This window comes from Cynocephalus volans, chromosome 12, assembly GCF_027409185.1.
Source record: "Cynocephalus volans isolate mCynVol1 chromosome 12, mCynVol1.pri, whole genome shotgun sequence".
In the NCBI taxonomy this organism is placed as follows: Eukaryota; Metazoa; Chordata; class Mammalia; order Dermoptera; family Cynocephalidae; genus Cynocephalus; species Cynocephalus volans.
The window spans coordinates 31634761-31646580 of NC_084471.1; the positions used below are offsets into that span (position 1 = coordinate 31634761).

The 11820-nt window shown below is 32.6% G+C and overlaps 1 protein-coding gene across 2 annotated transcripts in view; it reads left to right on the forward strand.

Annotated features, from left to right (window-relative positions):
• DCN (decorin) overlaps positions 1–11201 on the forward strand; it is a 38306-nt gene extending 27105 nt beyond the window's left edge. For both annotated transcript variants that reach the window (XM_063075008.1, XM_063075007.1), the window contains exons 6-8: positions 1515–1608; positions 4883–5021; positions 10471–11201. In XM_063075008.1, coding sequence (XP_062931078.1) covers positions 1515–1608; positions 4883–5021; positions 10471–10665 — 428 coding nt within the window. In that variant the 3' untranslated portion in view covers positions 10666–11201. The remainder of the gene's footprint in view (positions 1–1514; positions 1609–4882; positions 5022–10470) is intronic.
• The last annotated feature ends 619 nt before the right edge of the window (positions 11202–11820 follow it).

An 11820-nucleotide genomic window follows, 5' to 3' on the forward strand; every position in this document is an offset into this window, starting at 1 on the left:
TCTTTTCATGTTGAGAGGGAAGAAAGGATGTGCACTCAATTTGCTTGTAATATATCCACCCGCTTTACCTACAGAGCATTTTAAAATTCATATTTACTTATTCTAAGGAGAATCAAGTTTCCAAAATCCTTTATTCCTGGAGTGATTATGATTTTCTAAAATTTATTCATAAGAATAATAAAATTATTTCATTTTCTCCAATGGAAACATGCTATTTTAACTTCCTTTGGCTCTCTGGGAGTATATTACATTCCCTACTTAAGAGATAGATAACCTGCAAAATTTGTAACTTTGATTCTCCATTTTCTTGTTTATGGAAGAGGATTAATGACTAATGATGTATACACTGAAATAATTAAAGGAATTGAGTTAGGAAAAGTAACAAGTTCAGTACATAACAGACATACAGTAAGTAGAAGTTTCTTTCCTTAGTGTCTCCTACACAAAGCATACTACCATATAGAAACTAATAAACACTTTTAAATCATAATAAGGACCAAAATATTACATTAATTATATAATATCATAATTCAGTGAGATGTAAGAAAAGTTTCAAATCCAAGGTAATATGTGATTTTTCAGTTCTGTGTCTTTATAGACAAATAACCAAGACTTTCTGCCAATCGGATGTTAATTCTATATGTAACCAATTTGCTGTTTTCCTTGTAGTTGTTGCTGTTCTTTTAAGTGGAACAATATGCTATTTAAAAAGCTGTATAGAAACATTCTCAGATGGTAGGAGGAAATGAAAATAAAATTTTTAAACTTTTATATTTACATTACTAAATCTTTGGAAATCACAGCCATTCAAGAAGTATTACCCAGAGGTTTAGTGGGTACTTTGGATCTAAAATTATTTCCCCAGGGGCTGTACATATGGCAGATCACTTGATTATAGGTCTCTGCACTCTTCTTGTATAAAGAAACAGTCTTGATTTAACAGGGCTGGCTAAGCTTTAGCTCTTTTGACATAGCCCTGTTGCAGAGGCATTTAATGTTTTTATGGAAAAGTTGATTAGGGCTAAGGCCAGCACAGCATATCAGTGTTAATTATTAATGATGCCTATTAGTGAAATATTTGGTTAAATTCATATATAAGTTTAACATATACATGATCTCTTCATTATAGTTCAAATGGTCATGTCTCTATTTTATAGTTAATTTCTATTATCAATGGCAATGTTAGCCGATTAACAAAGATGGAAGAGAATAATGAAATTCAAGGTTTGACTTCAGTTCTACATTGCTAGGACAAAAATCTACTACATGATACAAATGGTTTATGTTTTTATTAAAGTCAATCGAGGAGAAAAGTAGCAAGGGCTTGCACTACTTCCAAAAGCATATATTACTATAAAAAGGATGAAGTAAAAAGATGAAAAGCAAAATTGATTCTTTGAAACTGTATGTTGTTTAGAAAATTGATGGCACATGTTGTCCTCATTAAGTCTTTCCACAGTGTGTACATGTAATGTTTATCTGCTAATTAAGCATCTTGTATTTCCATATTCCAGATCTTCCTCCTTCCCTTACTGAATTACATCTTGATGGCAACAAAATCAGCAAAGTTGATGCAGCTAGCCTGAAAGGACTGAATAATTTGGCTAAGTAATAATATTCTTTCATGACATTTTTTCCAAGCAATAGCAAGCTGTATTACTGCCTGCATGCGCAGAATTAGACACATGACGATTGATTTTTGACCGTACCACATTTTGCTGCTACTGTTTCTAACAACCTCGAACTTCAGGTTATCCAATTATTTCTTGAAAAAAGTCAGTGAAATAGCATACTTACTATAACTACCAAGATCAACCTCATATTTTGTGTATTGTCTTTAGATTAGTTATACTATATCTTACGTACAAGGTGTTTGATTAAATCAGTATGCAGATTCAATTTGCTCTTAGTTGCATCAAACAGAAGGTTAAGTAAGTTACAAATAACACAGTGTCCAGAAATTCAAAATAATTAAAATGAAAGCTAACGGGAAATATTGGGCATCCCACAGATTACTGTTAGAATAGTTATGATGAAATTCTGTAACCTCCTATTCTCTGAAGAGTTTAAAATAAAATATCTCTGGACATTTAATGTAAGCCAGCAAAAGAAAATTTTGTTATTTTTTTCCCCAGGCCCTCCTAACATTTTTTTTTTTTTCATTTTTTATTTTTTTATTTTTTTTAGTTTGTCAATGATCACCAGTCCCTGTCCTGCTTCCTAACCTAACTTCAATCCTTGTATATTTGCAATCTGGTTAAGTAATAATAAGAAGAGAGTGCTGGCAAACTTTTCAGTTGTCTTCAAGGAACACTCTGTTCTTGATCCACACATGTTCTCCCACAGAGAAACACAGTATTATGCCAAATTGACTCACTCCTCTTTTTGTATATAAATTTCATGGTAGATAAATAAATGTAAAGTATATCCTTGTGCTTTTGAGAAATACCTAAAACCAAATGGGTGTCTAATGCAGCGTTTCCCGTTTCTGTGGATATTCCCCAGTGACCAGTGGATGGGGAAAGCTGAAGATGAGCATTTGCATGTGACTGTGGCTACAGGATATTACCCTATTGTCTGAAATAGTATCTTTCTTCTACAACTCTTTTAATTACACTCTGTAATATTGAATACATTTTTCACAATAATATTATGCATCACCTAACTTTTCTTTGGTCCCTTTAACTACAGAGAAAATATAAGCAGATAAGTTGCATGGTTTATTGTGTAGATCTCTTTTTAAGACAAATATTATTTGGGGGTTATTATTACTAGTAGTAATAGCAATAGAGACAAACAATATTCTGAAGTTTAAATATAGTAAATCATTTAAAATATGTGTGTTGTTTTAGAAAAAAAATTAAGTTTTGTACTAAATGTGGTCGGGAGATTTTGAGACTCTTCACTTTAATATTGATGTCATATGCTTTGGATCAAATAGAAGTATAAAGAGCTAATAAACTTCGAAAAAGCCAATAGAAATTCAGATTTTTCTTTAAATGGATTTTGATTCCATTTATTAAATTAGAGCAGATTGCTTCAGTGGTTAGGCAAACTTTCTCAATTCTTTAATTTTTCTTTTTGGAACCAAATCCAGAAAAATCTATCTATTAAATCACCAAATCCTTATGTTGTTTATTCTTCACTAATGTTGAAACATGAGAAGTATTTTGGTGCTAAAATAAAAATTGTGAAAAGAAGTGGCAGCCACTGAACTCACTACATTGTTTCAGGACAAATGTTTCAATTTCTTATTAGGAACAAATAGGAAGAAAATAGTGTACGCCTCTCTGCAGAAATATAAAATGGTTTTCAGACAAACTTCCCTTTCTTTTCTTATTAAGTGTGTATGTGTGTGTGTGATCATCTCCCTGACTAGGTGAAATATTCTTTGATGGAAAAAAAAAATCATGGTTTGTGATCCATGTGCCTCTGCCCATCACAATGCCTAGAATAATATCATGCACATTGTAGGTTCTCAAAAACATTTGTTGATAGAATATATAAATAAATATTGATTAAGTGAACAGTTTCTTGAATAAATTATTAGGAATATTATATCCTAATAAATATATTTGTCCAAAATTCAAAATTCGATATTGGAAATTGGAGTATTGTAAGGAATAAGTGACACAATTCTTAAACAGAAAAGGAAAAGCCAGAAACAAGAGAGAAATGCCCAAGATGGAGGGAAAATCAAAATGTTCTGAGCCAGGATGCCAGGCTGACAATCAAGAGCTAAGGTATAGCCTAAAATCAGTAAACTTTAATCTCCTTTATTTTACATATCAAGCAAAATTGGGAAACTTTGCTTATCTAAGCCAGCATCTAAATCCCAAAAGGGCTCAAAGATCAGAACTAGCTGAAGCCTAGCAGAAACCATCCTACAAAAAGTGGCCAGAATTTTTCCATTGATTGCATTTGAAGGAACCCAATAGATTCTTCCTTTTTCTCTCCTTAGAGCTTTCTGGCTCTGTTCCATTATCTTGCTGGCTCCTACCTGGTAACCCATCTCTGTCTTTTGGATTGATATTCTGCTTTTGATGGTTTCATCCCTAGAATGTTGAACAGACCAGCCATGTCTCCAAGTCAACTTCTTCTGGCCCTGAAATTCTGTTAACTGTGAGGAGACATCACAGCAGCAGAACTCTCATATGTTATTCATTTAATTAAAAAAAAATGTGAACCAAAACCTTGATTGAATTAAACTTGAAGTTCATGTGTGAGAAATGTCACAGGGGCCAACAGACAGAGATCTAGGTCAGAGATCTGAGTCAGAAGCCAGGAATGTTGGTACCAGGCGAATTCTGACAGTGACTGTTAGATGGTCCCTGAGGAACTCTTTCAAATTAATGAAGAATGCTAATTCTGTTAACCTTTCCAGCAGGTAGGTTTATTGACTTTTTAGGATGCTGCTCCTTTTATTTTCAATGACTAAATTTATATGATAAATGCACAATTTCTATTAGTTCTTCCTCAAGTGAGTTTACTATATTCAGTAGGCATAGAAATTTATTAAGCATCGCAAGCACTGTGTTAGTGCTGGGTATACTACAAGACAGTCACGATTAGGAGAAGCACTCAAGGATACAGTCCCCTAAGTTTTACAAGAGGTTGGTCACAGGATGCTATAGAGCATTTTTGAGGGATACCTGTCCAGTCTTGTTCTGTCAGAGATGTCTCAAAGAAGGTAACTCTGAGCTGAGACCTTAAGAACAAATGGGCTTTGTCCAGGCTCAGAAAGGTTGGAAAAGGCACGCTAGGCAGAGGGAACGGTATGTGCAAAACCAGAAAAAGTACTTTTCTATCAACCTGGCAATGTTTGTATGAAAGTCATCCATGTGCGTGTGGTGTATGAATACATTTCTGCTCTCTGTTACAGGTTGGGACTGAGTTTCAACAGCATCTCTGCTGTCGACAATGGCTCTCTGGCCAACACACCTCATTTGAGGGAGCTTCACTTAAACAACAACAAGCTCATCAAAGTACCTGGTGGGCTGGCGGAGCATAAGTACATTCAGGTAATGCAAAGCCAATACTTAACTGTGAGAAATACCTAGAGAGTTTACCCCTACTGGGATGTCAGAAGCCAGGGAGCTCTGCTTAGAAAACTTTTTTGCACAGTGTCTTAGTCAGCCAGGATTGCTATAACAAAATGCCACAGATTGAGTGGCTTAAATAACAAACATTTATTTTCTCACAGTTCTGGAAGCTAGAATTCTGAGATCAGGGCGTCAGAATGGTCAGGTTTCGGCAGGAGCCCTCTTCCAGGTTTCAGACTGCCAACTTCTCATTATGGCTTCACATAGTAGAAAGAGAGCTAATTAGCTCTCTGGCCTTTTCTTATAAGGGCACTAATCCCATTCCTGAGGGCTCTACCCTCATGACCTAATCACTTCCAAAGACTCCACATTCGAATACCACATTGGGATTAAGGTTTCGACATAAGTTTTGGGGGGTGCAAACCTTCAGTTCATTGCTCAGAGAGATATTTTTAATGTTTCCAAATAAATATTCATTCTGGTTTTATAAAAAAAAACTTAGGTTTGAATTATGAATTTTTAAAATTATTTAAATTTTAAAATTAGAACTATTGCTTCGAACTTATTATAATGCTTGATGCCAAAATGTAATATCTTTTATCAAGCAGAGGAGTTTCAGGCCACAGATCAGTGTAACAAATAAATGCTGGTTGGGTGAGATGATATAATCTGTGATGTACTGATGTGGAATAAAATAGTAGTTTTAACTTTTAGCTTCAGCAGATGTCATATGGTGCAAAAGGGAATGTTTAGATAGCAATGTCACTGAATAACATTTTATAAAATATCAATTTATAATGTTTAGTGAGGATAAGAAAATATAGTTCAGTGGTCCACTGTGGTGATAGGGGGCTGCAGTCTGTAAATCTACAAATGAAAGGCATGTTTATTAGTTTGAATATTAATCATAATTTATTATATAACAATTTAAGACTTTTATTGTTACTTTGAGGAAATAAAACAAAAATGTTATTCAGGTAATTAAATTTTTCTGAAAATTCAATAATGTAATTATTCATAGATTTCACATCTTTATTTTATCTAAATTTTTCAGTTTTCATAAATATCATACTCAAATTTTGTTTCTTTCAGAAATTTACATAGGTACTTAGTTCTCTGATGGTGATTCAAGAACAATATCTTGCTGATCTTTTATAGACAAGATAATTTTATAAAGTTTTCCTTTTGATAATCTAGTACCTTAACTTTCCTTGAGGTTCAAAGATAGGCTCATCTTTTACTCTGCTGTTATCAAAGTGAAAAAGTTACTGAACTCCTTTTTTTGTTGTTGAGTTGTAACAAAAACTTCAAATTAAATTGGCATAGCGTAGTTTACATTAGCTAGATTTCAATAAGGTATGTGATTTGTAAGTATGAACATAAAACAAAGTTTTTTCTTAAATACTAATTCTTTTTCAGTGGGTTCTTCGGTGGTGGCATGGGGGGTAGGTGGAGTTTGAAGCCACAAGTAAAATCAAGATGCTTAGAAAACTTATTCAGACTAGCTATTATTTTTATTAGTAAGAATTTTGTTGCCAGTAGTTTTTTTTGTTTGTTTATTTATGTTTTTATATCCCAGAATATGCGTTTTTACCTTCGTGATTGCTGTTTTTCAGTTATCAGTCAGGACACATTATTGGGTTCATAAAATCAGTTTAATGAGTTTGTTAGGGATATTTAAAAAAAGAGAACAGGAGAGAATATAATAAAATAGATTACTGTAATGGTATTTCATAAAAATTTTGTTTTATATAGAAACATGCATATATACCAAGCCTCAGTATATAATGTATTTCTTATTGTGGGTCACAAGAAAAAATGATAAAACATGCTGTTTTGGAGTCACTGTTGAATGTAAACAAATCTCATGGGTATTTGCACTATGCCACACATTCAGAAGGGCCTCATGCTTGATTTTTCATCTCTAATAGACTATCCACAGACTCATTTTACCTCCCTTCTTACAGAATCTCAGGGACTTCAGGTACTCTACTGTCTTTTTTTAAAATATACAATTCAATTTTTTTTTTTTTTATCAAATGTTATGTAGCTGTTCAACCAACCATCACCACAAATCCAGTTTTAGAACATTTCTGTTACCCTCCAAATAGCCCTCCTATCCATTTCTAGTTGATTTGCAATCTCATCCCCAGACTCAGGGAATCATTAACTACTTTATCATTTTTGTTTCATTTTATTGATTATAGTTTTGGTGTTAAATCGAAAAATGCTTTATCTAACTTCTATAAATCTCATAATTTTAATCCTGTATTTAGGTCTATAATTCAATTTCACATACTTTATTTTATAACTAAGATTGTGTATATTGTGAGGTAAGAGTCTAATTTATTTATGCATGTGGATAGCCAATTGTCCCAGTGCCATTTGTTGGAAATACTACACTTTCTTCAATGAATTGCCTTGAATCTTTGTTGAAAATCACTTGAGCCTAAATGTAAGCAATTATTTTTGGACTTTCAATTATATTACATTTATCTGTATGTCTATTCTTACTGTACCTTTTGATTACTGTAATTTTGATTAAGTTTTTAAATTAGGAAACATAGGTCCTCCAACTCACTTCTTTTTTTTTCAAAATTATTTTGGCTGTTCTGATTCCTTTACATTTCATATAAATTGTAGAATTAGCTTGCTTTTTTTCTGAAAAAATATCCTTCTAGGACTTCGAAAGGGAAAATATTGAATCTATAGATCAATTTGGAGAGAACTGCCATCTTAATAATATTGTCTTTCAATTTACAAACAAAGAATATATCTCTAGATATATCTTCTGTAATAATTTTCAACAATATTTTGCTATTTTTAGCAAAGTCTTACAGCTTTTTTACATTTGTTCCTAAATTTTTAATTTTTTGATGCTATTCTGAATAAATTGTTACTTAATTTGATTTTTGTTTGTTGTTAGTATACAGTAATACATTTGATGTTTGTATGTTGATCTCCTATCCTAATACTGTGCTGAACTTATTTTTAGTTGTAGTAATTTTCGTGTATTCCTTTGGATATTCTATATTTAGATCACATCATTTGTGAAAAAAACAGTTTTAATATTCTTTCTCATCTGGATTCCTTTTGATTTTGTTTTTCTTCATTGCACTGGCTAAAATCTACAGTGCAGTGTTGAATAGAAGTGATGAAATTAGACATCCTTGCTTTGTTCCCTATTTTAGAAGGGGGGTAGTATTTAATTTTTTTACCATTAACATTATAGCTAAATGCTTTTTACTGGGTTGAGAAATTTCCCTTCTATTCCTAGTTTATTAAAATATTTTAGTATGACTGTTGTTGGTTTTTTTCAAATGCTTTTTCTGTGTCTTTTGAGATAATCATGTGGGTGGTAGTCTTCATTCTTTTCAGATGCTAAACTAGTTTTAAACTCCAAATCATGCTTGGTTGTAGTATATACTCCTTTTATATGTTGTGAAATACAATTTTCTGATACTTGTTAAATATCTTTGGCTATATTTATAAGAAATATTTGATTATAGTTATTTTGTCTTGTGATAATTTTTGTCCGGCTTTGGTATCAAAAAATATTGACCTCATAGAAGGGGTTGGGAACCTACTTTTCTTAATGAACTAATATTTGCTTTATGTTTTGATATTTTCTTTCACTTTTAGTAATAGCCATTAAATCTTACCAAACACCCCTTTCTTTTCTCGCTAATCACTTTTAGAAAATAGAGGATGGTAAACAACAGCAAGAAATTTTCAAAATTTGAGAATCAAAAACTGCTCATAAAAATTGCTTTGACTTTAACATCCTTCATTTATGTTTTTATATGATATCTATTATCTTCCTTTTAACCCTTTCTTAAACAGGGTGATTTTCACCAACATATAGATGTGAATGTTCTGGTAGGTAAAGCAACGTTTCAAGTCAATTTTTTAAGGGAGCGCCTCATAAGTTTTTATGGCTCACTTCAGAAGTTGTTGCCTTAGCATGATATTCTAGCCTTGGTTATGTGATCTTAGAGAAGTCTCTTCTTAATCTTCAGAATTCACATGCACAAAGTAGAAATAAACAATCTATGAACAAATTACCATTGTCTTAAACATGATCATAAATCTATTTTAGAAAAAAAACTCTAATGAGTTATAGCATGACATTCATCGAATAGAAATTGTAGCAAAATAAATTTTCATTGAAACTTTCTAGGCATATTTATTTTAAATAGGTGATGTAAAACTGAAATATTTCTTAGACTTTATGATTCTTTATTTCAATTCCAATGCTGTATGCCCTCTTTATTTTTTTCACTACACATTGCTTCCTCATCTCATATAATTTTATTAAAAGGTCTGTCATTTTGGTTTTTCCCTGAAGACATAATATTTCATGTAGATGGATATAGTTCATGTGAAATAACATTTATTCATTCAACACATTTACTGAACACAATCTATTCTAGTTGGCATTGGAGATACAGCCATGAACAAACAACAGATTCTTGTCTCATGGATCTTATACTCCAGAGGAGAAAAACAGACAAAAGCCAAATAAATGCATAATACGTTATGTAGTGATAACTGCTATAAAGAAAAATAAGAAATGTAATTGGGACAGAGTCTGGAAGAATGAGGTGGTCAGGGAAGAGCCTCTCTGTTAAGAAGAAATGAATTATATGAGACAGCAAGCTCTGCATACATGTTGATGAAGATTATTCCAGGTGGAGGAAGCAGTGTGTGACAACTTAAGGAGGCACCATGCTTTGTATATTAGAAGTAAGCAAATAGGGAAGATGATTGGATGGAACAGTGAGGAGAGATGAGTTCAGAGCAGAAGGATGTCAGATTAAGTAATATTAATAAGGCCACCATGTGAGCTTTGGATTTCATTCTGCGTGAGATGAGAAACCACTGGAGTGCACAGGCAAAAAAGATATTATTTGGCTTACTTTCTAAAAGAATTGCTCTGGGAGCAAAAAAAAAAAAAAAAAAAAAAAAGGGAGAAGGAGAAAAAGAGGAAGAGAATTTGGGAAAGTAAAGAAGAAAGGATCAGGAAGAAAAATAAGGGCAACTTTAATCATCCAGAATGAGACAATGGTGGCTTGGACAAGGTTGCTGCGGTAGACATGGGGAGAAGAACTGGACTGTGTGTACATTTTGAAGGTTGAGCTAGCAGGATTTGTTGATGATTGGGTAGAGAGTGTAAGAGAAAGGGGGGCTAGAGGGTAATGACAATGTTTACAGCTTGAGCATCTGGAAGGATTGACATGCAGCTTACTGAGATGGAAAAGACTAAAAAAGGGAAAAGCACATGTGGAAAGGAAGGGAGAAATCAAAAGTTTGGTTTGAGAAGTGTTAAGGTATTCAAATTAAAGGATGAAAGTTTTAAGAAGTATACCATGAAGGGCCTCAATGTATTTCAGGAAAAATAATCATTCTCCATTGTTTCATGTTGCAGGTTGTCTACCTTCATAACAACAATATCTCTGCAGTTGGAGCAAATGACTTCTGCCCACCTGGATACAACACCAAAAAGGCTTCTTATTCGGGTGTGAGTCTTTTCAGTAACCCGGTTCAGTACTGGGAGATCCAGCCATCCACCTTCCGATGTGTCTATGTGCGCTCTGCCATTCAGCTCGGAAACTACAAGTAACTCTCAAGAAAGCCCTCATTTTTATAACCTGGCAAAATCCTGTTAATTGCTTTAAAAAAAAAAAAAATGAAAGCTAGATACTGGAAACCTAATGCAATGTGGATGTTTTCCCCACATGACTTACTATGCATAAGACCAAATATGCAGTTTAAACAATTGCCTACAATAAAAAATATTTTGCCTGCCATTTTCAGAATCATTTTTTGAAGCTTTCTGTTGATGTTAACTGAGCTATCACAGATATTGTTTCACTAAATGTAAAATTTGGAGTAAATGTGTATGTCAACGATTTAGAAAAGCTTTTCTTTTTTTTTTTTTTTCAGAAGAAATCAAATAAAAACAGTATCAGTCTTCTGTAATTCATAGAACAGTTAGCTCCTTTGATATAAAGCCAAATGCCAAACGCTAACTCTGTATTAATCCCCATTACTACTAATAAAGCCTCATTTGAATGTGTGAATTCAATACAGGCTATGTAAAATTTTTGCTAATGTCATTATTTTGAAAAAATAAATTAAAAAATATATTCAAAATTACTATTGTATACAAGTTTAATTGTAAATATTCCCTAAACTCAGTTTTGTAAAGTGAATAGACATTGCCTTGTTGACAATAACAGCACTTCTTTTGAAGTTCTCAGTTGTTTCTTCTACCTTTGTCTTTTACATTTGATTATGGTAACTTCTGTGTTCAATGTTAAGCTTATAAGGCACAAAACAGACTTCTTCTGATCGGTCTGGATAACTAATATTTTCAGTTACTGATTTACTAAATTGATTTTAAAACTACCATATGTATAATTAGGCTGCTTGCCTGAGTATTTCTACAAATACTAGAGTTAAACCATTAATTTTAGAAATTTTTTTCTGTGGGATTTAGAAACAGCTATCAAAGCACACCATTCAACAAGCTTAGAGAATGGGCTAATTTACTTAAACATATATCAAATTGTAATTTATGCTATTAATATCTAATAAGTTAACATGTGAAGACAGTTTGTTTCTTCTATGAAGCTGTATGTTTTACAGTTGCTAATATTAAAAGAACAAATCCAAACTGGGAGGAATACAAAATAACCCTGCTATCAGATGAGCCTTTATGTACAGTTTGATCTGAGCTCTAGCTCAGTTTTTCTGTAATTCTTTCAGATTTGCC